The sequence below is a fragment of the Mastigoproctus giganteus genome, chromosome 5, assembly GCF_048544385.1.
Source record: "Mastigoproctus giganteus isolate SK-2022 chromosome 5, ASM4854438v1, whole genome shotgun sequence".
NCBI lineage: Eukaryota > Metazoa > Arthropoda > Arachnida > Uropygi > Thelyphonidae > Mastigoproctus > Mastigoproctus giganteus.
In genome coordinates, this window is record NC_143579.1 from 220,573,692 (window position 1) to 220,601,457 (window position 27,766).

The 27,766-nt window shown below is 37.2% G+C and overlaps 1 protein-coding gene across 17 annotated transcripts in view; it reads right to left on the reverse strand.

The window, feature by feature from the left end:
• The window catches only part of RhoGAPp190 (Rho GTPase-activating protein 190), a 744,591-nt gene that overhangs the window by 442,604 nt on the left and 274,221 nt on the right, over positions 1 to 27,766 (reverse strand). For 13 of the 17 annotated variants that reach the window (XM_090374412.1, XM_090374407.1, XM_090374402.1 and 10 more), the window contains exon 7: positions 12,275 to 12,355. The exons of 2 other annotated variants lie outside the window; for them this stretch is intronic. In XM_090374412.1, coding sequence (XP_090230538.1) covers positions 12,275 to 12,355 — 81 coding nt within the window. The remainder of the gene's footprint in view (positions 1 to 12,274; positions 12,356 to 27,766) is intronic. 2 more of the 17 variants (XM_090374403.1, XM_090374400.1) reach the window with 1 other exon arrangement.

The window sequence follows — 27,766 nt, forward strand, 5'->3', positions numbered from 1 at the left end:
TTTCTAACAGTTCTATAGCCAAGTTTTACAGCCTGTCAACTTTACTCAATTCTGACAAAATACAGAACAATAGTTCTGTATTTTGCCAGAATTGAATGAAGATTGTAATAGAACTATTATTGGGCCTAAAGGCCCAATAATAGTTCTATACAATCCTCTGAGAAAAAAAAAAAAAGGAAAAAGTTACTGCATAATTCAAAATTAATAAAAAATAAATTCTGACAAATCATCACATGTGTTTCCTTGTTTTACAGAAAGAAAAAGCAATCTGCATTATATATCATTATTATTTCATCATAACAAATTTAAAAAAAAATTAATGCATTTCTCTTTTCTGTTCATCAAAAAGGAAAAACTTCAGCCAGATTTTCGAATTTCATGAATTATACTAAATTTGAGCAAGTTTAATGAGAGGCAGCTCAGATTCCTACATTAATCTTTTTGAAAGTATGAACATATATACAAAATATGACAATAAAGTTCCTGGACTGGTGATGTATGTTCATGTTCAATGAATTTGAAAATAAACAGAAGTGGTATGTTGTAGTTCAGACAAGCTCCAACAAATGATGGTATAAAGATTGTCCAGCAGGCTGACAGGTTGCAAGTAACCAGTTTTGTTAGTAGTGTTATGTTCCATTTCACAATTTTGCAACGTAGCAACAAATGAATATCAAATTTGCTTTTAATTGAGAAAATCTGTAACAGAAACATATAAAATGTTAAAAACCGTTTATGGTGATGAAAAGTTAAATCATACCAGTGTGTATGAATGGTATAAGTGGTTCAAAGATGGATGTGAGAATGTTTGTGATGCCACAAGAAGTGAGCATTCCTCAACTTCTTAAAATTTGGACAGAATTACAAAAGTTTGGGAAATTGTGCAAGAGATCATCGTTTAACCCTCAGAGTGATGGCTAATGAGTTAAGGTATATGAATAAGATGGCCCATCGAATTCGGCATGAAGATATTAGGGAAAAGGAACGTATGTGCAAAATTTGTGTCGCACAGCCTCATGGATGAGCAGAAGCAACAAAGTGTGTCATCATACAAAGATTTCATCCAGACTTGTCAGGACAATCCTAATTTCCTTGGCTGTATTGTCACTGTTGATGAGTGTTGGGTGTTTTAGTATGACTCAGAGATGAAGCATCAGAGCATATAATAAACTTCAAAATAATCACCAAGGCCCAAAAAGTTTCATTTACAGAAGTAGAGGATCAAGATGATGCTGTTTGTGATTCTCGACAAACATTCTGATTTTTGGCAAACAGGGTGTGATTCATGAGGAATTCGTAACTAGGGGGGGAGTCAATGCTACATTCTACAGGTGCTTCTAAGACTACTGAAGAGCATTTCCTGGGAGAAGCTGCAATTTCGAGAGAAAGGCAACTGGTTCTTGTTGTATGAAAATGTCTATGTCCATTCCATGTCTATGTCTTCTGAAGACATTTCTGATGAAATACAGTGGATTTTGGTTATTTGGGCCACCAGTTAATTGGGGCAAATCTTAAAGAACACAACCTAATCAAGAAAGACAGGGTTTTTCTTCACTTAATTGGGACAACATGCCACTTAATTGGGGCAGGAGGCTGCTGCGTCTACTCTGCCAAACAGTGACAGAGGGAATCAAAGTAGTTTCTATGCAGAGGAGCATTGTTAAAGCCACATTATGTCAAGGAGCTAGGTATATTCTTGCCATATATATGTCATATTCAAAAATTTCATTACTTAATACAGCATTGCCTCCCCACCTTTTCTTACTATTCAATACATTTTGAATTGTCAAGCTAATACAGTGGATTCCGGTTATTTGGGCCACCGGTTAATCGGGACAGCTGTTTATTTGGGGAAAATCTTAAAAAACAGAATCCAATCGAGAAAATAGCCAGGGTTTACTTCGCTTAATTGGGGCAACATGCTGTTTAATCGGGGCAGGAGACCGCAGTACTGGATATCACCCTACGATTGTCTCCGACCGAACCACGTGGTTCAGTCGGATTTCTGGAGGTCACAACCATAAAACAATTAGCAGTCACCTGTTTATTGGGCTTTTCTGTTTGTGCAATCTATCATAAACGGATAGTAAACTCAGTCCTACTGAATTTTTGATAATACCGACAGCTGGAATTCTGTGGGTTATTGTGGTAAAATGTGTTTACACTTCCATGTAATCTTCAATCATATAGAAAAATTAATTTTCAGATTTTTTCTTCATTCCTTTTTAAAGCTTTGTAACTCGTTACTCTGTTCTGACTTGCGCGTATCGTGTTACTTGCAATCTGTGTGTGCCGTGTTCTTTGTTATTGATTGCTTATCTTGTTACTGCTTTAAATTTTAACTCCACCCCCCCCCACAAATGTCAGTGAACAGAAATGTCAACTAGTTAGTTATGTACATATTACAGTATGCATTAATTATTCCGATTATCACATATATTCTTCCAATTTTAGAGTATCATTTAATTTTTTAATTGGTAATAAAGGGCAAATTTGTGCTTAATATATCTTTACTTTTATAGCCTGTGGATAATATTCCTCCTATTTTCTCTATTTAGAATCGCTGTTTAATAGAATTAAAATTCAATTCACAAACGTCATCACAATGGCCGCCGCTTACTACACATCGTATAGTGAACGGTACTTTACTATGGTGACTCCATCGTAACGTGATTTGAGTGTACAGTGAACCAATTGTAAAAGGGGGTACATTGTATTTTTAATTATTACGTGAAACTTCGGATAATTGGGGCAGCCGCTTAATCGGGCCAAAATGCACTAGTCCCGATGTGTCCGAATTAACCGGAATCAACTGTATAACAAACTTATCTGTGATCTAAACCTCCCAAACAGTTTCTCGTTCATTCAACAAATATACCTGGGTTCAGATTCAATCTCGATGTCCATTTTGAAAATTGGAAATTACTATTACTAGTATTAAGCAATGGCCACATGGCACAAGGAAACCAATGACTTATGCTGTACCAGCCAAAAATAAATAAATAAATAATAATAATAATAATAATAATAAATAATATTAATAATAAAAAAATAAAATAGGAAAATAAAATAAAATAACAAAAAAATAAATAAAATAAAAAAATAACAAAAAATAAATAAAATAAAAATAAATAAAATTATTAAAAAAAATAAAATAACAAAAAATAATAATAATAATTAATAACAGAAAAGGAAATGGACAACCTATGTGTTTCCCTCCACCTACTGGTGGAGGGAAACACATAGCTGACCTTTGAATTTCCCCAAACTGTCAGGCTCTACCACCCATGTAGGTAACTTATTCCGGTAATTTATAACTCACTGGCTATAATAAAACTTCCTGCAATCCAGTCTAAAACATCTCCCCTGTAAATTGAAATTATGGCCACTTGCCCTTGTTCTAGAATCATTGACCACATGTGACCTCTTTGACCACAAAGAGGTCACATGTGGAAATCTCATTTTGGGAAGGAAACATCTGCTGGAAAGGATGCATTGAAGATCAACAAGATTAGTTAGAGACACAAAGGGATATTTTTACCAAGAAAGACTGGGACTGTAAATTGCAATCTCTAGAAAGTAAGCAACTGTGTGGTGATCAAATTGAAGTGTCTAAGACTTGAAAAGGATTAACTAAATGCTGACAGCATGTTTAGCCTTTCCCAGATGAAACTCCCCGATGGGTATAAATTTAAATTAGAAAAGGATGGTTGCAGAATAGATGTGCAGAAATTTGCATTCAGTCAAAGGTAATTGAATGTTGGAATAAACTTCCATCTGGTATTGTGACAGTGTTAGTCTGAATAAAAAGGTTTGGAAAATTATTGGCTAGCACTGGCAAATGAAGTGCGAAGTTTTATTTTGGCTGCTGCTGCTGTATAAGCATTGCTTCCTTGTATCATGTTGCCAATACCAATACTAATTGCCCTAAGCACAGATCCCTGGGAAACTCCTTCCTCTTGAACAAAATTCTGAGTGGGGACATTTCAATTGAAAACCCTTGTTTTGTAAGAAATTTTGAAATACACATGAAAAATTACCAAGTAATCTAATCCAAATGAAAAGAGCTCCTAAAGGATAATGAAGCACCAGGTGGTATCAAAAGCTTTCTTGATATCCATGAAAAACGCTACTAAATTCAAGAACTTGAGGTACCCAGCCCAATACCTGAACCCATGCTCCAGCATCAGACAACACAACAATATTCTCTGCATCAGAGATCCTTGGTCCCGCAGGAAGCAGCTATAGTTGGTGACTCAATTGTCAGGACAATGGGAAATATTGCACAAAAAAGGATAGGTGGATTAAGACCAGGTACTGTCTTCCAGGGACAAAAGTTGATGATGTTGTTGAGATGCTATCATCTTTTAAGGGCACAAAAAGTGATATGTTGTACACATTGGAACTAATAATATTAAGAGCAGGAGATCTGAGGATTTAATTATCAAGTACAGAGCAACATTGAGAAAATGTCAAGTTGAAACAATATGTCTGCAATTCTGCTCAGACACAACAGGAGGGAGTGCACAACAAGAGCCTTGTCAATCAATTCAGCCCTGGAGAGACTAAGCAAGGCTCATGGGACAGAATTTTTCTCAGCATGGAAAAAATTCTAACCCATGCTGATGCTATCAAGGCAGAGTCTCGTAGGTCAGAAAATGGCTAGCCTGGAGGATACAAAGTTTGTGGAATGATGATGAAAAAATAATAAAATGTTTGTGAGGATTGATTAAAAAAACAAAAATCGATGTTGGCTCCATGGAGATGAAGGTGGAGCCGTGAGTAACATCATATGAAATGAAAAAATACAATTTAAGCTTAATATTTAAAATGAGTTTTATTTTATTCAGTATTTTCATTTACAATCAACAATAAAGATTTGTGGTAACTAAAGTAGGATACATAGTTGAAACAATTCAAACTATTAACATTGCGATTGAAGACCAAATCGATACATCAACGATTGACCACGCGTAGTAGATTTTGTAGGATCTGATGTGAGTTTAAGATTGAATGTTCAGTTATGAACATTCAAATGCAAAGTAACTGAACGAAGTAGTTACTTTAATGAGTTGTTCAACTCTCGAAAACTAAAAACCTGATTTGAAATCTAGTTATATATCTTTGTAGAGGTCCCAAAGGGCAACAATTTTGTTGCCTACTGTTTTTGTCTAATATTTAGTTTTCATGATATTGCGAAAACAAACTTGAAAATGCTCGAATTTTTCCACTCTCTCTCAAGTTTGCATTGCTATTACTCGGGAACCATAAGAGCTACATCAAAACTATTTATAGATGTAAAAACTACATTTCCTACTGAACAATTTTGTTGCTTACTGTTTATGTCTATTTACCATAATTTAGAAGTTATTGGGAGTGAAAGCAACCAGGGCGTAATGGCAAATTACCAAAATGTGACCTCTTTAGTTTTTCCGAAAAAAATGATAATAAATATCAAAATTTCTAATTTTTTCTCACATATTCTTTGACAGCATTATATACCCGACAAATTAAGTATAAATTGTTTATACTATTGTCTATTAGTTTCGGAGATATAACAGCGGTTAGATGTTTCACTTTTCATGACATCCTAAGCACTGTACGATACCCCAGCACAGACGTTATTCACATAAAAAAAAAAACTTGACAATTGAAAAAGTGAAGGGGTTTTTCAATTCATGCTACTGGGAAGATCGACCAGTTGACACAGTGCCAAAGCAAGTATATACATACATACAGTGGTGTTATTGCAGACTTCAGAGTAGTTAGTTAATTAGCTGTAGAGTATTGGGAATAAACTTTTATATTATATTATCTAGTTTAATTTTGTAACTATAGATGGCATTAATTCTGTCAAAACATATACACTACTCAGACTTCCTCCACTCACTATTTTTCAAAATAGAGCCAGCAAGACACTAGCTGATCCAGATGCCTCCTAAAGTGTTACCAACAGGTTCGATCGAGTGGACTACTTAGCAGCCAGCCTGTGAACACCGTTTTCAAGATGCACGGAATACTGGATCTCAACATGATGTCCGTATCACCAAAAAGACATACTGCATGATTGAAAAGATGGGTGTTACTGAACTTTCCTTTGGAGTCTAAACATGGGTTTCACCACTTCCAGCTTCCAACAAGCAAAGGTGTTACTGCCTGGTATCACAAAAGGGTGGCATTCTTCTGTGTGGCAGCTACACCACACAGAGGAATAATAAAGAACCCTGTTACATTGGTTCACATCTGGTATACTGGAGAAGGGTGGTCTCCTCCAGTATTCTAGGTGCCGTACTTTAGAACCTGCACATGGGAGTTATATCCAGGGTTAAAAACAGGCCCAATATTATTTAAGCATAATTTCACATAATTTAATCCTTTAAGAAGTATATTTGTAGATGTTTTCATGTGTCAGCCCTTGGGAGTATGCATGGAGATTTACATATGCACCCACTGAGCCTCAGCCATGTGGTTATTAATGTATATACTGTCTTGAAATTTGTATAGTACATGACTATCTTTTACCTATGTTTCTCACTGATTGTGGACATTATGAAAACAGCTTTGAAAATCAGACAAATTATACACCTGATGTCACCTAGTTCAAATCAGGTGTATAATTTGACTTACACAAGCCTTAATTTAAGAATGTCTCTGGATTTCAGGTCCAGAGAAACTGAATCAAGTTATATATAAACAGATGTAGATTATACTACTGCATCAAAAAAATAACTAAGAAGAAGATATCATTTATACATTCTTCTAAATTATTTTGAACAAGAAAGTCAAAATAAAAACAAATTAATATTTTGAAGCATTTATAAAGTTTCAACTAAAAAAAAAAAACAAGTAACAGTGAGTTTTAATGGGGGGAGGGAGGGGGGTATAGTAATTTCACTGTAATGTTGAGCAAACAAAAATAACCACAATTATATTTAAAGGCATTTTTGTATGTTTCATGAAGAAATTCACTCCACAGAAATGCCCACTAGTAGAAAAGTCACTCTCCAAGGCCAATACACATTTAAAAAAAAAAAAAAAAAAACCAGCATTAAAGGATTCACAGCATGGCTTTGTTAATAGGATATCAGGTACTGTATAAGCAATTAGTTTCACTTTCTAACTCAAATACTGAAACATCTAGAACACTTCAACAGACCTTTCAGTTCCATCAACAAGTTTATGTTAAATTTTAAGGGATAATCATCAGAATCATAACAGCATCTTAATAAGTCAGCACGAGAGACAATGCTATTCCTAATAAGACAATTTCCATTACTACTTTCATTAATGATAGCAGCACCACTTCAGGGGATACGAAACCTAATCCTCAATAAGTAATCTGAGCAAGCCATAGGCTGCCTAAACAAAGAGCACTATCAAAATACACTACAATTTGGAATCAGTTTGTTTGTAGCCTTCAGTAATTCCAAAAATCTTCCAGTTTCTCCCATTTGACAAAGGCTGAACAGATCTCACAAAACATTATCGCAAATGCTTATTTTTGTGATTATGTGGATTGTTTTTTAAACAGAACAGGATAGGAAAAGAGTGTAAACTCTTTTCCTGTCCAATTTTGAAAGAAAAAGTTTGTTTGGCAAGTTTTATGTGGTGTTTAGCCGAATCTAATTTCATGTCATTTAGTACAACCTGACATGTCTTTTAATATATTAGAAACCCATGTCTTAGACTCCCCCAACTCCATCAGATTTTATTTAAAATTTCTTTAAGGGTTTCATGTTCAAATATTTATCTACTGTATATGTTTATAGAGTCCCCAAAATACTTTAAAGGAATACAAGATTATTTAGTTTGCAATTTCAATATGGCTGAATTTTCATAGAAAAAGTAAAATAGTGGTCACCTTCAAAAAATATGTTTTAAACACATTCGCAATATGCTACTGTTTTATAGTTTTATCATAGATTGTTTGTCTGTTGGCACAATAATCAATTTCCAATTTTTAAATGAGGCTGTTAAAAAAATGTCGAGCTGTTTCAAATTTTATTAAAATCAAATAAACGGAAATGCAAATTTAACTACAAATGTGTAGCAGATGAAATCATAATGACGCTATTTCGTGTTTTGTACTTGTTGTTCTAATATGCAGAGGATAATCAAAATTAATGTAGTGCAGGCAAATCAGATTATAATCAAAAAATTATGTTCGTGATGATCACCCCCCCCCCCCAAATAGAAAACTGCAATTACATCAGCATGTACTAGCTTACCCTAAACCGGGAAAGGACAATTCTGATCCAACAAATTACCGACCTATTGCTTTTACAAGCTGTTTAAAAAAAGACATTAGAAAAAATGATTAATGCCAGGTTGACATGGTTCCTAGAGACGGAATATATCCTAAGTCAAAATCAACATGGCTTTCGAAAAAGTAGATCAACACTTGACCTCATGGTGTAAGTCGAAGGAAACATTCAAAATACATTTCTCAGGAATATACAGAAATAAAGAGGAATTTACCTCAATGCTTTTTTGTAGCATGCTTCACTAGAATACCCTCCTATATTCAATCAGAGGTAAAATTATTACTCAAGAGCTTCCTTCCCTCATAGACATGTGAAATATGAATGGTCCAATGTATCCGTGATCGATAGTCAACATCTCCCAACCCGACCACCGACATAATGCTAAGAGTCAGAAGACATCTTGTCTAATATTAAAATCATTAAAACCACTAAAATGATTGCAGCATATAAAAGTTAAAATTTAAATTAGCTAAAATAATTCAACCCAATTTTGAATAACTTCACTTCTTCAGATTGGGGGACTCTCATGGTGACAGGATAGAAGTAACATAATGGGAATTTCTTAATCCTTCGAGATTATTTAATATCTTGGCACATGTGAGCAAATAACCACAAATATGATATGAGAAATGGCCAACGTACACAAATGGAATTCTCATGTAATTTGATTTCCAGCATTTCGTGATTAATTAAGTTAGTGAAATTCTTCTGTATACTAAGTATTTTTGATTCGTCAAATAAAAAGGTGTGATTCTCATTGATGGCATGGAATGCTAATTCTGATGCACCTGCTCTAGCCACACACACTGAAACTAAATGTCTCGTTCTCGTATTTATTGTACACCTTGTGAACCCTTGATATGATGAATTATATTCTCTACATGAAATGTTGTCTATGTTGGTAATTTGTGTCGAAAATGACAAATGTATTGTTCGATTGTTTAGTTCAGTCTGTAGTTTCCGAATGGGTCTAGACAATTTTAAACTCCATATCCCTGAAAAGTCTGTTTATTTGTTTGTGTCAATGCTCGATGTACAGAACGGAAATAAAGTGTTTCTTGGGATTACTGTTATTGATTAAAGTTATAAAAGTTTTAACTTTTATACGTCACAATCATTTTAGTGGTTTTAATGATTTTAATATTAGACAAGATTTCTTCTGACTCTCAGAGTTATGTAGTGGTGGTTAGGTTGGGAGATCTCGACTATCGATCACGGATACGTTGGACCATTTATATATCTAAAGAGGGAAGGAAGCCACTGAGTAATAATTTTACGTCTGACTGAATTTAGGAGGGTATTGTAGTGAAGCATCTACAAAAAAGCATTGAGGTAAATTCCTCTTTATTTCTGTATATTAATATAAATGTAGAACTCATTGAGCATTATAGCTCTGTTTATTTATCTTAATTTCTCAGAAATGAACAACTAGTGATATGTCTTGACATTGAAAATGTTTGACACAACCTGGTGATATGGTTTCTTCGCGATCTCTTTGATTCCAGTCTTCGAGGTCATGTTCTGAAATTTATCTGGAACTTTTTGAGCAATGGATTCTTTCAAGAACGCATTCACTCTGCTCACTCACAAACATTTGAACAAGAAGGGGGTCTCTCAGGGTTCTGCACTTAGTGCCATGCTCTTCTCCATCAGGATTAATTCAATTATCACATATATTCCTGACACAGTGGAAACATACCTGTACGCTGACGATCTAGCAATCTCATGTCACTCTCAAAATATGCATGTAATTGAAAGACAGTTTCAAGGCATAATTAACAAGCTTGTTCAGTGGGCAAAAAATAATGGTTATCGACTCTCAAAGCAAAAAAAACAACAGCAATACACTTTTACCATAAACAGAAATTACATCCTGATCCAGAATTACAACTCAATTCTTATCCAATTACTTACCAACAGAGTATTAAATTTCTTGGAGTAACTCTGGATAAAAAATTAAGTTTTTTAAAGCATATTAAACATATCTGTAAAACCTGTCTAATGAAGCCGAATTTACTTAGGACAATTTCTGCTATGTCATGGGGTGCAGATTGGTACATGCTGATACACCTATACCATTCACTAATTAGATCGAGACTAGATTATGGGTCTCCTGTATATGCCTCAGCCAGACAGACCGTATTAAATTGGCCTGTACATCACAATGCTCTCTGAATTGCCCTAGGAGCTTTTCGTACATCACCAGTTCAATCTCTATACAGAAGCACACAAACCATCCCTATTCCTTCGTTGGCATGCTCTGCTCTTATGCTATGTAGCTAAGATCAGAAGTAGTTTCCCACATCATCCTATATGGCAATATCTTTTCACACCAAAATGGGATAATTTGTATAAAAAATAAACCTTTGCAAAATAAACTGTGCGGCATTAGGTTAGAGAATTTAAACACATCTTGGGGTCTAAATATGAATAACATACTTATAGGTGAAAGCATGGCTACGCCGCCATGGCAAATATTGATAAACATTTCCAACAATATGAAAAGTATATCCTTCAAAATTACAATATTAAGCAGATCCATGCAGCTAACTCCTTTTAATTATCTTGTTACACTCAAATTTACACTGATGGCTCCAAGACAGACACCAAAGTTGGTGCAGCTGAAGTACTACCAAATTTAACAATATCTCGTCAGCTTGCTTTGGAGTTCAGCATTTACACCACAGAACCATACGCATCCTGGTGGCATTAAAAAAATGTAAAAGCAGTCTTCATACCCTGAAACCATAATCTACACAGATTCCTTAATTGCTGTATCTGCTCTTCAGTGTAAACTTTCAAATCACCCCTATTTACCACAAATTCAAATAAATTTAGTGCAGCTTTATATAAACAGGCAAAAAATAATCTTCCCTTGAATACCTGGGCATTCTGGAATCACAGATTTTTCTGGAAAAAGCAGATTTTTCCACCAAGAATGCAAGTCTCATAAGAGATCTAGATACTTTAGACCAATTACAAACATTTCATATACAAAGTGCCAGAAGTAAAAAATGGGCAGGAGAACAAAACCAATAAACTGTTCCAGATTTAAAATGATCACAAGCAATGGTCATCAAACCTCAGAGGGAATAGGAAGGATGAAGTTGTACTTTCTACATTGCAGATTGGGCATACCCATCTAACTCACAGTTACCTACTCACAAGGAATGATCCTCCACTATGCAGCAACTGCCAAACTCAACTCACAGTAAAACATCTTATCATTGATTGCCCATTATACTTGAGAGAACAACAAATAGCTTTCTCTTCACATCTATGTTCTCATCAACTTATTTTACAGAAAATTCTCTTTACCTTCCTGAGAACAATAAAAAAAATACCATATAATCTAAATCCACTTGTTTATCGAGCCTGTACTAAATAATACTGTAATAGGTGCATTATGGTCTTAGTAGCCCTTGCACCAATCAAACAAATAACAACAACAATTACATTAGCAATAATGTCTTAGAAAAATTTACTATGCAGCTCAGTCTAGGATCAAAATAGATTAAATCAAATTAACACAAAGCAGATCATGTGTGGATCCACCTTAATCATGATGACAGGGTTAAAAATCCAAAAAAAAAAAAATTTATATGAACTAAAACATATTTCATATGAACTAAAAAGTACTACAGATTTTAATATATATTTTTTATGGCAAAACAGTTTTAAAAAATTTTAAATAGTAGACTTTGACCACTGATTTTTTTTTAATGAATGGAAGATCAAAAAATTACTTTGGTGGGGTCACTGTGAAAAATAATTTAAATACATTATTCTTGTAAACTAACAATAAATGTGTGTGGTAAGTAAAATAGATAGCAAATGCATTACAAAAAGGTGAATTTCCTAACAATGAAAAATATAATTTGAAAAGTACAAGTTGTAAAATATCTCATATGTAAAACAAACAAAAAAAAAATATATATATAACGGGTGCATTAGTGGATAACAAAGACTGAATGACAGTTACTTAGGAGCTATATAAAGATAAAATGTACCTTGTTCGTGATGATGTCAAGATGACGGCGATACGGTCCAACTGGCGAGAATTGCTATATTTTGAAATTCCTGTCAGATAACTGGAGTTTGGATATACGAACATATATAATGCACATGTGGAAGAGTTTTTGCCTTTCCCACACACATTATATATATATATAGATATATATATATATATATATATAGATAGGATATATATATATATATATATATAGATAGGATATATAAACATATATATATATACACACACATACATTATACAGATGATTCATAATCATGTTACCACTCTTATGGGAGTTAATTTCAGATTGTTGATTTGAGTCAGGGAAAAAAAAAGCTGACAGACTTACATTATAGGAATATTAGAAAGTGGATGCATGGATGAAAGTGTGCTTATCCTCCACACAAGTGCAGAGGATTTTTGTAGTTAACTTTGAGAAGATGGCCATAAGCCAAATTACTATTCAGAAAATTGGCAAAAAAAACAGCATGTCCACTGGTGTTGTTGCTAATGCTCCATGCAGTGGTTGTCCAAAGATGTCTATCACTGACTGAAACATTTACAAAGTCTGAGATTAAATGTTAACATGCTTTCTAAATTACTGTGATGCCCTGGTCTGGAACCAGATTTGTCGTACACAACAGCAGTCAATTCTAACTTGTGGCCATATAACATATAAATTTTTCATTCACTATGAGATGATAAAGTGAATTGTAAGATTCTGTGATTTCCTTGAAATGCACAATGTTGATGCACTGTGCATTTCAAGGTTGATAACACTGCCCAAAATATTGCCTTTTCAGAAGAGGCAACATTCCATGTCTATGGGAAAGTGAACTGACACAATAGTGTTATCTGGAAAACCTTTTTTCTATCTAGAAAAACCCTTTATTATGTATATGAATATGAGAGAGCCTTGTCGAAGGTGAAGATTTTGTGTGCTGTTACTTGCCAGAAAGTGACTGGACTGTACTTCTTCTAGGAGGAAACAATTAAGGTTGACAATTATCTCAACATGTGGCAAAGAATTTTCCTCTGATTCCCCATATTCTAATGCAGATATACTTTCAACAGGATGGCTTCCCCCAGATTTCACTCAGATATTGCAGCATGCCTACCATCACTTTTGTATTGGCCATACTACACTTCCAAATTGGCCTACCACAGTCACCTGATCTTACTCCATGTGATTTTGGCTGTGAGGTATGGTCAAGGATAGGACATACGCAATAAAACCTTGCGTTACCAATGATTTACAGGACATAATTTCAGCTGTTATTCACAAATTTCCCAAAGAAATGTGTGCAGCTGCATTAAACACCACAGTCCAGTGATTTCAAAGATGCATGAATGCCAATGGTCCACACTTGGAGTGGTGAAACTTTTCTTATTTAATAGTTTTTGTGCAATTATGTAAAAATGAGTATAAATAAATAAAATAATGAATTACAGTTTATGGTGTTTTGTATTTATATTTTTCACCATTACAGTGGTAACATACTAATCAATCATCCTGTATAAAAATTAAAATTTTATTCAATTAATAATTTATGATCTTGTATCTCTGTTTACGTACTCCCCCCCCCTCCAAGAAAATAGACACATATTATGGATGAAAATAATTCTCTTACCCTAACAATTGTTAGGGTAAGAGAATTACCCTAACAGGTTATTACAGCAAATAGGAATAGTGATCCCACATATACAATCATCAATAACACAATACCATCACAAAGCATCCATGGCTGCTAGACCAATCACTATTTGTAAGTGCTGCTCTTTTGCTGCCTCACCTGAATGACAATCTCTGCTATCACCCAGGAAAAAGATCTGGACTTTAAAGGATTTCAAGGATCCCAAAAAATATCATACATAAAAAATAAAGATTACAAGAAGCCAGGGAAAAAAAATACAACTAAATGAAAATGTGGAGTTCATCAAAAACATGTAGTAATATATTAATAGTAATAGACTAGAAATATAATATTATTCTACATAACACAAAATATTGTATACCACCAATAGCTTTGTCAAGATAGAGTCATCAAAGATTAACTGTAAAAACATTAGTCATCAGGTTCCACAATAATAAGTAAATAAAGTTTCCAAAAGCTTACAGCATGAATACAAGGACCGGTACAAAAGTAATGCCTCCTAATTTTTTTCCTTCCAATGTGGCACCATATATCATTTCAAATGTGGCTGAGTGGTCACTAGAGGCCTCTAGTTTCAACAATCTGAGTGGCGCTGTGATTGGTCTCATGACTGCAGCACATGGAAATTCCATAGTGAATGGATGTTACAGATATAAGCAAAGAGTGATGATTGAATTTCTTACCAAGGAAGAAGTGATGCCTATCGAAATCCACACACAACTCAAAAACGTATATGGTGACAATACTGTAGGTGTGAGTACAGTTAAGAAGTTTTTTTTTTTTTTTTTAATGAAAACCCCAAAAACGAAAGGTATCAAAACCTATAGTACTTAGTACCGTGCATGGGTTGAAGGAGAAGTATGGGGGGAGGGGGATGCCGGAAACTTTGCTCTAGAGACTAAACATGGGTTTCACCACTTCAAGCCTCCAATAAGCAAAGTGGTGGTATTTCACCGGTTGATGAAAGTCATCTACCACCTAAAATTTTGATTGAGTAAGACACTTGGGAAAGTAACATTGCTGACAAGCCCCGAAATAGCTGGCTAGCAACATCAGTGACAACAGACAACAAGAGCCGGATCGACACGCTGATCAAAGTGGACCGGCTGCATCACAACAAGCAAATTTTGCTATGCAATAAACATAGGAAAACCTTCTGCGATAACCATCATAAAGGAACTAGACTACAAGGTTTGTGTCTGGTGGGGTCCTGAAAATTCTGACATATGAGCACAAAGAAGGCTGGAAAGTCATCTGTACAGAACTTCTCCAGTGATACGAGAGTGAAGGAGAGGTTTTTCTTTCACGCAAAGTCACAGGTGGCAAAACCTGGGTCCACCATTATGACCCTGAAATGAAGAGACAGTCAATGGAGTGGCACCATTAAAATTCACCATGCAAAAAGAAGTTCAAAAGACAGCCTACTGGCGGTAAAATCATGGCGACAGTGTTTTGGGACAAAGATGGGGTCTTGCTTGTGAACTTCTTGGAGAGTGGGACGACAATCAACTCAAATCGATATGTGGAAATGAAAAAGTTGAAAGTGCATCCGTAGAGTTCGATCAGATAAAAAGCTTACAGAGGCTCTTCTTCTCCATGACAACACAAGGACCAGTCTGTGCACAATGAAGGCCACTGCAAAATTGGGGTGCACTGTTCTTCCTCACCCATCTCATAGCCTGGATTTGCACGTTCTGACTATCTTCTCTTTGGCTCACTGAAGGATCTCTGTAGAACCCATTTTGCAAACAACAACCAGCCTTAGCACAGTGTTCATGAAGCCCTCCAGATAAAGATTAGGGCTTTTACAGGATTGGAATACAGTGTCTGACTTGGAGATGGCGGATGTATAGAAAATGATGGTGACTTTGTGGAAAAATAACAGTGTGTTTATTAATGATTGAGGATTGATTGATTGATGTAGAAGGCATAGTTCTAGGAATTAAATTTTCTGACTAAAAAAATAGAAGGCATTACTTTAGTACTGCTCCTCGTAATTGCAACTCAGCATGGAACTTCCGGGTTAATGTTAACTGCTATGCTATGCATAAAGATTAATGTTGACCCAATGGAAAACCAACTGCAAAGGGCACCTCCCTAGCCAGGTAGGAAGGAGTAGCAGTGCGTAGCACACGCTTCTTGATTAGACTGGGGTTCAAGCCCGTCACCACCAAATACGGAGGATGCGGAAAGGTCGGGGAATGACCACCGCATATCCCGGAGCAATATGGCCTTAGTTGCTGATGCTCCTAAAAAAAAAATCCAAAAAAACCAAACCAACTGCAAAATGAAAAAATTACTATATCCAAAATAACTGAAATCATATGAATAGCATTAATGAACTGCTAAAATGAATTCAAAACAAGATTAACTGTAACACCTTCTGCATTGGATACAGAAGGGTTTACAATGTAGTATCAACCATGCTTACTCATCAGTTTCTGCTTACTACATGTCAAAACAAAGCTCACATGATACATTAAAAATCTGACAGTTCAAAGGGAGAGATATCCTTTCTGGCATAAAAGTCAATTCCTCTTCCTGAAACAAAGTACACAGATTAAGAAATTAAGATTAGCAAATAAATTAAGAGGATCAACAATAAACCTTTACAGAAGAGTTTAGAAGCCCAAGTTTTCACACAAATGTTTTGCAACTGATTGTCCCTCCTATCCCTAAATTAACCCTTAAATAATCGTGCAAAATATGATGCTCACTGCCACACTGTGCCTCAGAGGCTTTGTTCATAATTTATTAAATAAATATTTTAAAAAAGTACACGGATAACAATCATATCTATATCTTTAGTGGGTGTGGGATTTGAAAGTAAACGCATAAACAAGTGAACCAAAATGGTGACAGCAATGATTGCCGCGATTAGGCATATAATTACTATTAGGCATATAATTACAGACTGTTTTTCAAATGTCTATTTTTGCAAAATATTAAAAAAATATTTTAAAGTTTGTTAAGTTGATATATTTTGGAAACATACTAAAATCTTTGACTATTTTTGGTACCTGATTTTTTTTTTTTTTTTTTTCATTTTTAAGTTTGCTCTGTGCCTACAAAACACATGGAAATTAAAAGATAAACATGAGTGTTTATAACTGTAAGGGGGGGAACCTGTTATGTAGTAAACTCTCTGGTTCCCGTTTTTAAAACACTGGTTTTGAAAACTCATTGTCTATTGGTTACAATTTACTGTAAAAATGTTTCAAAGTTTCACAAGTAAAGACATGAAACCTGAAACATTTCTCACACCAGTTTTGATTTATAAACATTTTTCCTTAACTAAATGGCAACTACAACAGTTAATACTAGTTTGCAAGTAATAACAAGAAACAATCTATACAAGACACTAAATTAGCAACAACCTTGGCTGCTGAAATCATTTCTCCACTAAACAAAAACATTAAAATTAAAAGAGAATGTGCCTGTGGCACTGGTTTCCATAGTTTGCAAAAGAAGAATACAGTAGAACCAGTGAATACGGTAACTAAATGAATTTTAATATGGTAAAGAAGCTTTTGGGGTAATGAAACCCTTCCTCAGCAAGTACATACAAACGGTACTAGGACAGTTTTGCAATACAGCTTTGTTTATTTAATTTTTTCAAAGTAATTTCCTCTACATTCAATACACCTCTCCATCCTCCGAAACCAATCTTTAAACCAGTTCTGCCAAGTTTCACTAGGGAGTAAAGCACACTCGTTGTCCCAAGCCCGTAGAAGGTCCTCATCACTGGAAAACCACCTCCCTTTTAGCTTCATTTTCACATGCGGGAACAGTGCAAAGTTGCAGGGAGCAAGGTCTGGACTGTAGGGAGGGTGCTCGAGAAGTTTCAGTCCTGTCGTGGTCAAATATTTGGTGCAGGCTTTGGCGCGATAAGCTGGAGCATTATCGTGATGGAGGTACCAGGTGTCCATTCTTGACTTTGGCCGCAGGTTCTTCATAGATCCAATGACTTTAGGCAGGCATTGTTCAGTATACCACTTAGCTGTGACTGTCTTCTGCGTGTCCAAAACGACACGTTCCACAATTCCACTCGATTTGAAAAATACAGCTATCATTTTCTTCTTTACAGATCGGGATTTTCTGACAATTACGGGTGTGTCGTCATCATCAAAGACCCAAACTTTGTTTTGAGCCTTGGTCGGCAGATCGTAATAGTACAGCCAAGTCTCGTCACCTGTCACGATGTTGTTCACATACCGAGATTGTCCCTTATCAAACTTTTTTAACATCTCCTGGCACCAAGTCACACGTCGTGTCATCTGCTCTTCAGTCAGTTGATGCGGCACCCAGAGAGAACAAAGTTTCTTCACGTGCAAATGATCTTGCAGAATCGAACGAATTGCTGATGCATTTAGGCCCAAAGTATCCTCTATCTGTTGGTAGGTCACTCGCCTGTTTTCGTCAAGCATTTTGCTCACAGCAGTAACGTTTTCCTCCGTAACTGATGTTCGTGGCCTTCCCCGGCCTCTCAGAATCCTCCAGAGTGAAATTTACCCTTTGGAATTCTCTATACCACCTGAATATTGTTGTACGATGTGGACAATCATCATCTAGTGCAAGAGTCATTTCTTCTAAGCACTGGTCTATGGTTAAACCACGCACGAAATTATACCGCAAAACTGTCGTTATCTCATTTCGTGACCACGATGCCATCGCAAGCACTTTACACTCTCACTACTAATGAATAACTGAGCCCATCGACTTGGCGCGGCAGCTACTATGCACGTACGAACATGTCTCAACATGCAGCAACAAGCAGCTTCCTGTGATTCATTGTTGCGTCATATTGCAAAACTTTCCTAGTACCCTTTGTACATACACACAGAAATGTAAACATTACATAAAAATGTTAGAAATGGAATAAGCAGTGCATGCTCCAGATTGCTGGGAGAGCACGCACATAACCTGAGAGTGTTCAAACACTTACTATGCCAGATCAGGTGATTGCTGCTGGTATCCGGTGAGTTGCTGGTATCCAGGTGTAGTCTTGTACCTCTTCTGCGATTTAAAACTTTGTGACAGCTAGATATGTTTAGGGACTCTAACCATAGGTGGTGATAGTAGTGCTGAGATTGGTCGATCACCTGACTGTCACAGCTGGGATTGAGGTCATGTTGAGTTGACCAAAAATGCTCTAAGACTGCAGAATGCACAGAGTCACCTAGACGGATGGATCTGTTGTGTTCTGAAAGGCGGTCCTGGAGCTTTCCCCTTACAGAGCAGCAGCCACAGTCGTGGCAAGTGATCCGGTATACAATACTGCTGCACAAGAGAGGGGCAATGAGTGTTTTTACTCTCAAGACCACAGATCACAAACTTCTAACAGGAAGTTGTAAGCACTTCACGCGATACTCGAGTATGATCCTGGAAATCTGGTCTGAGGTGCCCAAGTAATATGGGATATAAGCAATAGATACCGTTTCACTGTCGTGAGGGGAGGAGAGCCTCGGGCGAATTGCAAGTTCTTGTGCTTGTAGTGAGCACTTGTCCAACATACGACCTGGGTAGCCTAAGTTGATTAGGTCAGCATTTGCCCTAGAAACCTCGGTGTGCCTGGCTTCTTCTAAGCTGGAATGACTTCAAACTCGAAAGAGTAGAGCAGCGCTGTTCAGGTGACAAGGCGCATGCACTGACCTGTAGTTCATGAATTGCCCACAGCACATCGGTTTCCGGTATACCGAGGTTTCCAGACAAGGGTCCACCTATCTCACTAAGACATCCAAGAAAGAAAGGACCTTGTTCGCTTCCAATTCTAAAGTGAACTGGATGAAGGTAAAAAGGGATTTGAAGTATTCTAATAGCAGTGTGTCCGAACCATGGGGGATGATGGTGAAAATATCATCTACATACCTACACCACGTGGTGATTGGTACCGGTCGGTTCTGGAATATGCATTCCTCTAACACCTCCATTGCAGTGTTGGTGACAACAGAGCTGACAGGGGCACCCATAGCCGTACCATGTATTTGTTTTTAGAGTGTCGCCAAATGTGATGACACTGCCTAATAAACACAGGTTCTACCTGATAGGCTGGGGTCATTCTCTAAAAGCTGTCTGGCACATACGATGGCCTCTTGGACTGGTACAATGGTAAATAGGGAGATGACATCAAAGGATGCCATGATCTTGTCTTCAGGAATTATAAGATACAAAGGGTACTAGGAAAGTTTTGCAATATGACGCAACAATGAATCACAGGAAGCTGCTTGTTGCTGCATGTTGAGACATGTTCGTACGTGCATAGTAGCCGCCGCGACAAGTCGATGGGCTCAGTTATTCATTAGTAGTGAGAGTGTAAATGCTTGCGATGGCATCGTGGTCACGAAATGAGATAACGACAGTTTTGCGGTATAATTTTGTGCGTGGTTTAACCGTAGACCAGTGCTTAGAAGAAATGACTCTTGCACTAGATGATGATTGTCCACATCGTACAACGATATTCAGGTGGTATAGAGAATTCCAAAGGGGAAATTTCACTCTGGAGGATTCTGAGAGGCCGGGAAGGCCACGAACGTCAGTTACGGAGGAAAACGTTACTGCTGTGAGGAAAATGCTTGACGAAAACAGGCGAGTGACCTACCAACAGATAGAGGATATTTTGGGCCTAAATGCACCAGCAATTTGTTCGATTCTGCAAGATCATTTGCACGTGAAGAAACTGTTCTCTCTGGATGCCGCATCAACTGACTGAAGAGCAGATGACACGACGTGTGACTTGGTGCCGGGAGATGTTAAAAAAGTTTGATAAGGGACAATCTCGGTATGTGAACAACATCGTGACAGGTGACGAGACTTGGCTGTACTATTACGATCTGCCGACCAAGGCTCAAAACAAAGTTTGGGTCTTTGATGATGACGACACACCCATAATTGTCAGAAAATCCCGATCTGTAAAGAAGAAAATGATAGCTGTATTTTTCAAATCGAAAGGAATTGTGGAACGTGTCGTTTTGGACAAGCAGAAGACAGTCACAGCTAAGTGGTATACTGAACAATGCCTGCCTAAAGTCATTGGATCTATGAAGAACCTGCGGCCAAAGTCAAGAATGGACACCTGGTACCTCCATCACGATAATGCTGCAGCTCACCGCGCCAAAGCCTGCACCGAATATTTGACCACGACAGGACTGAAACTTCTCAAGCGCCCTCCCTACAGTCCAGAACTTGCTCCCTGCGACTTTGCACTGTTCCCGCATGTGAAAATGAAGCTAAAAGGGAGGCGGTTTTCCAGTGATGAGGACCTTCTACTGGCTTGGGACAACGAGTGTGCTTTACTCCCTAGTGAAACTTGGCAGAACTGGTTTAAAGATTGGTTTCGGAGGATGGAGAGGTGTATTGAATGTAGAGGAAATTACTTTGAAAAAATTAAATAAACAAAGCTGTATTGCAAAACTTTCCTAGTACCCTTTGTATTTGACAAGGTGAAGGAACTCCTCACTGTTGGAGACAGTGTGGACTGTATGTCTTCACCAGTGATGTTAGGAGACGGGTGACGTGTTTTGACAGCTCGTAAGTTGATGAATTGCAACAGGAGAAAATGGGCCTAGGAGAGAGAAATGCCTGGTTCACTTTTGACTCCAGTCGTCCCAAGACCCTGATGGAAGGGTCCTGTACAGGTTTGTAAACATTAGGATCAAGCAGAAGGGCAGAACTATGGAAACTAGTACCACAGGCCCATTCTCTTTTATTTTTCAAACTATGCTACATACATACAGGATTAGTGTTGAACTACAGAAGTCCATCTCATTAGCCCAGAACAAGCAGCATTTATGCTTTGCACACAGATTCAAGTCACAATACGTCATTCCTAAAGGCTTCTGTTATAAAGCTCCATTCAACCATCTTGTATGAAATGGGCCTGCTTCAACTTCGGACTCCAAACCTTGAAAGTATTGACGTTACTTATACCTCATTAACATCAATAAATCCGGACTCGTGCAGGAACTAAGAGGTTTGATCTCTCCGTTAGCATTTTCAAACCTGATTCACACGCTCTGATGCCAGGCCAACCATATATCTGACATATACCACTCTCACCAGCAATGTAAGTTCCTTAGTCTAGTCAGGGAGACTCATTCTTCAAGAACGCATATGCATCCTATAGACAACGCTAATTTTGTTCTAAATCTTAGCGGCAAACAATTGTCCACTGACTAGATCGATCTTCTCGCCTTTGGCATAAAGTTTGCCATTCTACTGTTGAGACTGCCCATCACACACAAATTGCCATGGGGGATGGAGGCATCCTTAGCTCACCTCACTGAAGAGACTGCTAATGACATCCGCTTCAGGAGAGTTTATATTCTTCAACATGTGTGTGTGTGTTCTGCTCAACCATTGCCAACGCGCTCTTAACTCCATCAGGAAAGACAACTCCATTGGCGTCCTTCCAGCCGACAAGGGAGGGCGCATGGCTGTATTGGATTGTTCAGAGTATCCGGACAAGGCTCTGGCCCTTCTGCTCAATTCTAATGTCTACAAACCTGTACAGGACACTCCCATCAGGGTCTTGGGATGACTAGAGTCAAAACTGAACAAGTTGGCTTATGAGTGGTTCAAATCGGAGAAGATTTCCAAGTCCACATGTTGGCAGTTACATGCTATGGGCTGCCAGCTCCTGCAATTCTATAGCCTACCAAAGGTGCATAAACCAGGCATCCCTCTTAGGCCCATTGTCTCCTGCTGCATTTCACCAACATATGAGCTGTCAAAACACATCGCCTGTCCCTAACACCAGTGGTGGGAAATACAGACCACACCGTCTCTCACAGTGAGGAGTTTCTTCGCCTTGTCAAACACCTTACAGTTCCTGAAGAAAAGATCATGGCATCCTTCGATGTCGTCTCCCTATTTACCTCCATACCAGTTAACAGGCTGTCATATGGGCCAGACAGCTTTTAGAGAATGACCTCAGCCTATCAGACAGAACATCTCTATCTACAGAAGATATCTGTGCCACCCCTAACCTTTGTTTAAGGGCAGTGTCTTCTCATTTGGCGACGCTCTCTACAAACAAATACACGGTATGGCTATGGTGCCCCTATCAGCTCCATTATTGCCAATGTCGCAATGGAGGAGTTGTATGTAATTGTATTCCAGTGCAACCATACAAGTATGTACGCTAAATGCAGAGAGGAACACATATTCCAGATCAGGCCAGTTACAATCACCATGTGATGCAGGTATGTAGATGATATTTTCACCATCATCCCCTGTGGTTCGGATACACCGCTATCGAAATACCTCAACTCCCTATCCCCCTTCATCCAGTTCATTTAGGATTGGAAGCAAAAAAGACCCTTTCTTTCCTGAATGTCTTAGTGAGATAGGTGGTCCTCATCTGGAAAATGATGTGCTGCTGGCAATTCACGAACTACAGGTCAGCACATTCCCCTTGTCACCTGAACAGCACTGCACACGCTCTACTCTCTCAAGTTTGGAGTCATTCCAGCTTAGAAAAAGCCAGGCACACAAAGGTTTCTAGGGTAAAGGCTGACCTAATCAACTATGGCTACCTAGGCAGTGCGTTGGACAAGTGCTCACTACAAGAACAAGAACGTGCAACTCGTCCAAGGCTCTCTCTCCCCCTCATGACAGTGAAACGGCATCTATTTCTTATATCCCATATTACCTGGGTGTTTCACACCAGATTTCTAGGATCTTACGCGAGTGCCGCGTGAAGTGCTTATGACTTCCTGGTAGAAGTTTGCAATCTCTGGTCTCGAGACTAAAAACACCCATCGCCCCTCTCTAACGTAGCTGTATTGTATACCGGATCACTTGCCACGATTGTGGCAGCTACTATGTGGGGAAAAGCTCCAGACAACTCCAGGACCACCTTGCGGGACATGATAGGTCCATCTGTCTAGGTCAGGGGTTCCCAACCTTTTTTTGCTTGTGGACCCCGAGTCCTAACTTTATGTATGTGGATCCCCATATACGCATATGTAATATTCCTAAATGAAATATTTATTTATAGGTTAGTAAAAGCTAATAATTAAATATTTCCAATATAATATAAAAAATATAAATTACAAATTTTGAAAATTTTAATTGATAAAACTGAAACATATTTTTACTTGTAATGACAGAATTAGTAAAAAAAATTTTTAAAAAATACTATTTCAAACAACATATATAAATTTATTCCTAAGGCTATTAAATGGGATCCCATTAAATAGGCCCTACTAATGAGATCCTTGTGGCTGATGTTTTGATATTAGCATTTTAATATCTGGTTCCAATTTTGTGAGAGTCAGACGAAGATCACCTCTTTTTACTATATCAAGTCGATTATGATTTTTTGTTAACAACTGTGTTACACGACTAAAGCCAGATTCCACAAGATAAGATGATGGGAAAACAATGACATACATTTTAGCTTTCTCCCATAAAAGCAGATATTTACATGCAATGTCACTATTCTTCCATACATCATGCTTTCCTTTTTTGAATAGACTTCGGACTGTCTCATCAGACCGCAATTCAACAAGTTCCTCTTGTAAATCAATTTCAACATCAGCAACATTTACCTCAAATGGAATCAGCACCCAATCTGGGATGTTCAGTTCTAGTAGGCCCTTGAACCGAACTTGCATGTCTTCATAATTTTTTTTTTAAATGATCAACATACACAACACAATCATCATCTTTTAAATCACTGCTAACTGAAGCAAGGTTTGGAAACTGGTCAAACGCATGGCGTGAGATATTAAGACTGTACAATTTGAGTTTTCCTAGGAATATATTAATGGCTTCTTTGCTAGATATTAAATCACAATTATGTATTTGCTGCAGCTTATTAAGAAAATTCAGTTTTTCAAACACATCTGAGAGGTAGGTATGTCTGTTTTCATGGAAACCAACTGTTTCCCAATCTCCTTTTCATTTAGAAATGATACAATACTGTCCCAAAGGACGACGAAGACAATTGCCTTTAGACAACCATCGCACCTCTGTATGCAGTACAAGACGGTCAAATCCTTCTTCATTTTTATCACAAAATTTGCAAAAGACACGATCTTAAAGAGCATTAGCCTTCATGAGGTTGACAGCTTTTATTACAAGAGTTAAGGCTTCATGAAGACATCAACTCGATCTCTTCGCCACCAGATGTTGGCGGTGAATCACGCAATGTATGCAAAATACTTTTGGCAATGCATCTTTTAAATGAGTGATAAACACTCTGTACCTACCGACCATGGAAGGAGCGCCATCAGTAGCACAAGCCATTAAATTTTCGAGTGGAATATTTTTTTCTCTAAAATAAGACTGGACTTCCTTAAATATTGTTTCTCCTTTAGTATCTGTTTTGAGGAATCTTGCAAAAAGCATTTCCTCTCTGAGTTGATTATCATCCATACATCTTATATATGCCAATAAAAGTGCTTCATTGCCCATCAAAGTTGATTCATCGAGTTGCATTGCAAACTGTTTCACTCGTAATTGAGCAATAAGTTGATTTTCTACATCTTCAGACATTTCATCAATGCATCTGGATATTGTGTTATTGCTCAAAGGAAGGTTATCGGTAACTTCACGTGCATTTTTGTTTAATATTGTTGAAGTTACAACTGATATCGAAGGAAAGATGACCGTTTCTCCAATGCTATGTGGCTTTCCAGATTTTGCTATTATTTTGCTGATTTCATATGATACTAAAAAACTATTATCTTTATTGCTTGCTTGTTTACTAAAAATCTGATCCAATTTGTTTCTTCCTTGAAAATTGTCTCGTAGTTTTCGGAAATACTCCACCGATTTATTTTTCTTTTCGCTGTGCCTTGTCTCCAAATGGTGACAAAGCTTACTTGGCTTCATGCTATCATTAGACAGCACAGCCATACATATAAGGCACAATGGTTTTGTGAAATTCTCTGGTGATTCAATAAAACCATACGACAGATATTCAGTCAAATATTGTCTTGTTTTCTTCTTTGCATGAGCCATGGGTAATCTGAAAACAATAATAATATTATTAACCTCAGATATTTAATGTTGGAAATGCTTGTAGGTACTAATGGAAATATAGTTCACTAGAACAATAACGTTCAATAACATAAACAATAGATTTCACTACGATGATGCCGATTGCTCACTATAGAATGAAATGACTGCCTCTGACTGACTGACTCTTTCTAAATTAGTCGGTGCTTAAATAATGTTTTCTTCTTCGAGAATTTTCTATGGAAAGAATTTTTTTTTTTTTTTTTTTTTTTGCGGCAACTAAAGAAGGTTCCAGAAAATACGAGTATCTTCTAACTGCGAATTTCTGGACTTTTCTGTGACATTAGTTTATTTTATTATTATTATTTACTTTTATTTAACAAATTATTTTATTTATAATATTTTATCACGAACCCCCTTTGCCCATATTATGCCACCCCCCCCCCCCAAAAATATATATTTCTTTTCTTGTGGACCCCCTCAAAGCTTCTATGGACCCTGGTTGGGAAAAGCTGGTCTAGGTGACTCTGCGCACTCTGCAATTGCAAAGCATTTCTGGTCAACTCAACATGACCTAAATCCCAGATGTGACAGCAAGGTCGGCACAACTAATGGCCTATGGTTAAAGTCCCTAAACATATCTAGCTGTCACAAAGTTTTAAATTGCAGCAGAGAACTTACAAGTCTACACCCAATTTTGGAGTCTGTAGTGTTAAAGCACAACAAATGCTGGCAGTCGTCCCATATATGCGTTGGGTACCAGCAACAATCACCTGACCTGACATAGTAAGTGACTGAACTCTCTCAGGTTCGTGTGTGTGTGTGCTCTCCCAGCAATCTGAGCACACACTGCTTATTTTTGTTTATTGCATTCCTAATGTTTTATGTTATGTTTACATTTCTGTGTGTATTGTATTTGATGAGGAAGTGGTTCGTTACCCCAAAAGCTTCTTTACTATATTAAAATTCATTTAGTTACTGTATTCACTGTTTCTACTGTATTCTTCTTTTGCAAATTAAAATCAAACTTGCAAAGGTCAACATATCAAAGAGAACATTGTTATGCAGTTAAAAATTTTTGGCTATCAGATTTTTTAAGTTCCTTCTTCAATCAAGGTCAGTGACAGTAGCTTGGGTCTTAAACAACTTCAAACCTTGCAACTGGTGAAACAGTTAACAATAAACAAGGTCACTTACCATCTATTCTTGAGAAGAGAACTTTTGCTTCAGCAAAGCATTTGATATTGTATCGCATGTACGACCAATTCATAAACCAGAGCAATGTAGCATTGCGGTTAATTTAACCATATCTATACATAAATGGTAGGAGACAAAAGGGTGGTTATAACTGGTCACTGCTCTTCATGGGCCAATATCATGAGTGTGGTTTCTTCGTGGGCTAATGTGATGAGAGAGTGGTTCCATAGGGGTTTGTTTTGGGGGCCCCCCTTACCATTTTTAATATTTATTAATGATAGTGATGTAGCTTCAAGTTTGATGTCTTATGTTCGCTGATTATACAAAGCCAGGCATAGTACAGTCGGTCCTCGTATAACACGTGTTTACATTACATGAATTCGATCATACACGATTTATAAATAGGGGAACGTTATCTTATATAACACGAACCGAATTCGCTTATGCACGATTCGCCTTTGTGTTTACAAGAAATGGCAGTCGAACGCGGAATCACCCCAACGGAACGCAACACGATAGGAATGAAGAAGATTCTGAAAATGTATTTATGTGTTTTATATCAGTGAAGGGGAAACACATTTCACCATAATAACGTAAAAACCCACACAATTCCAGCTATCGATAATTTGCAATTGCAATTAGATCGAGTTTACGACCAGTTTATAACAGATTCC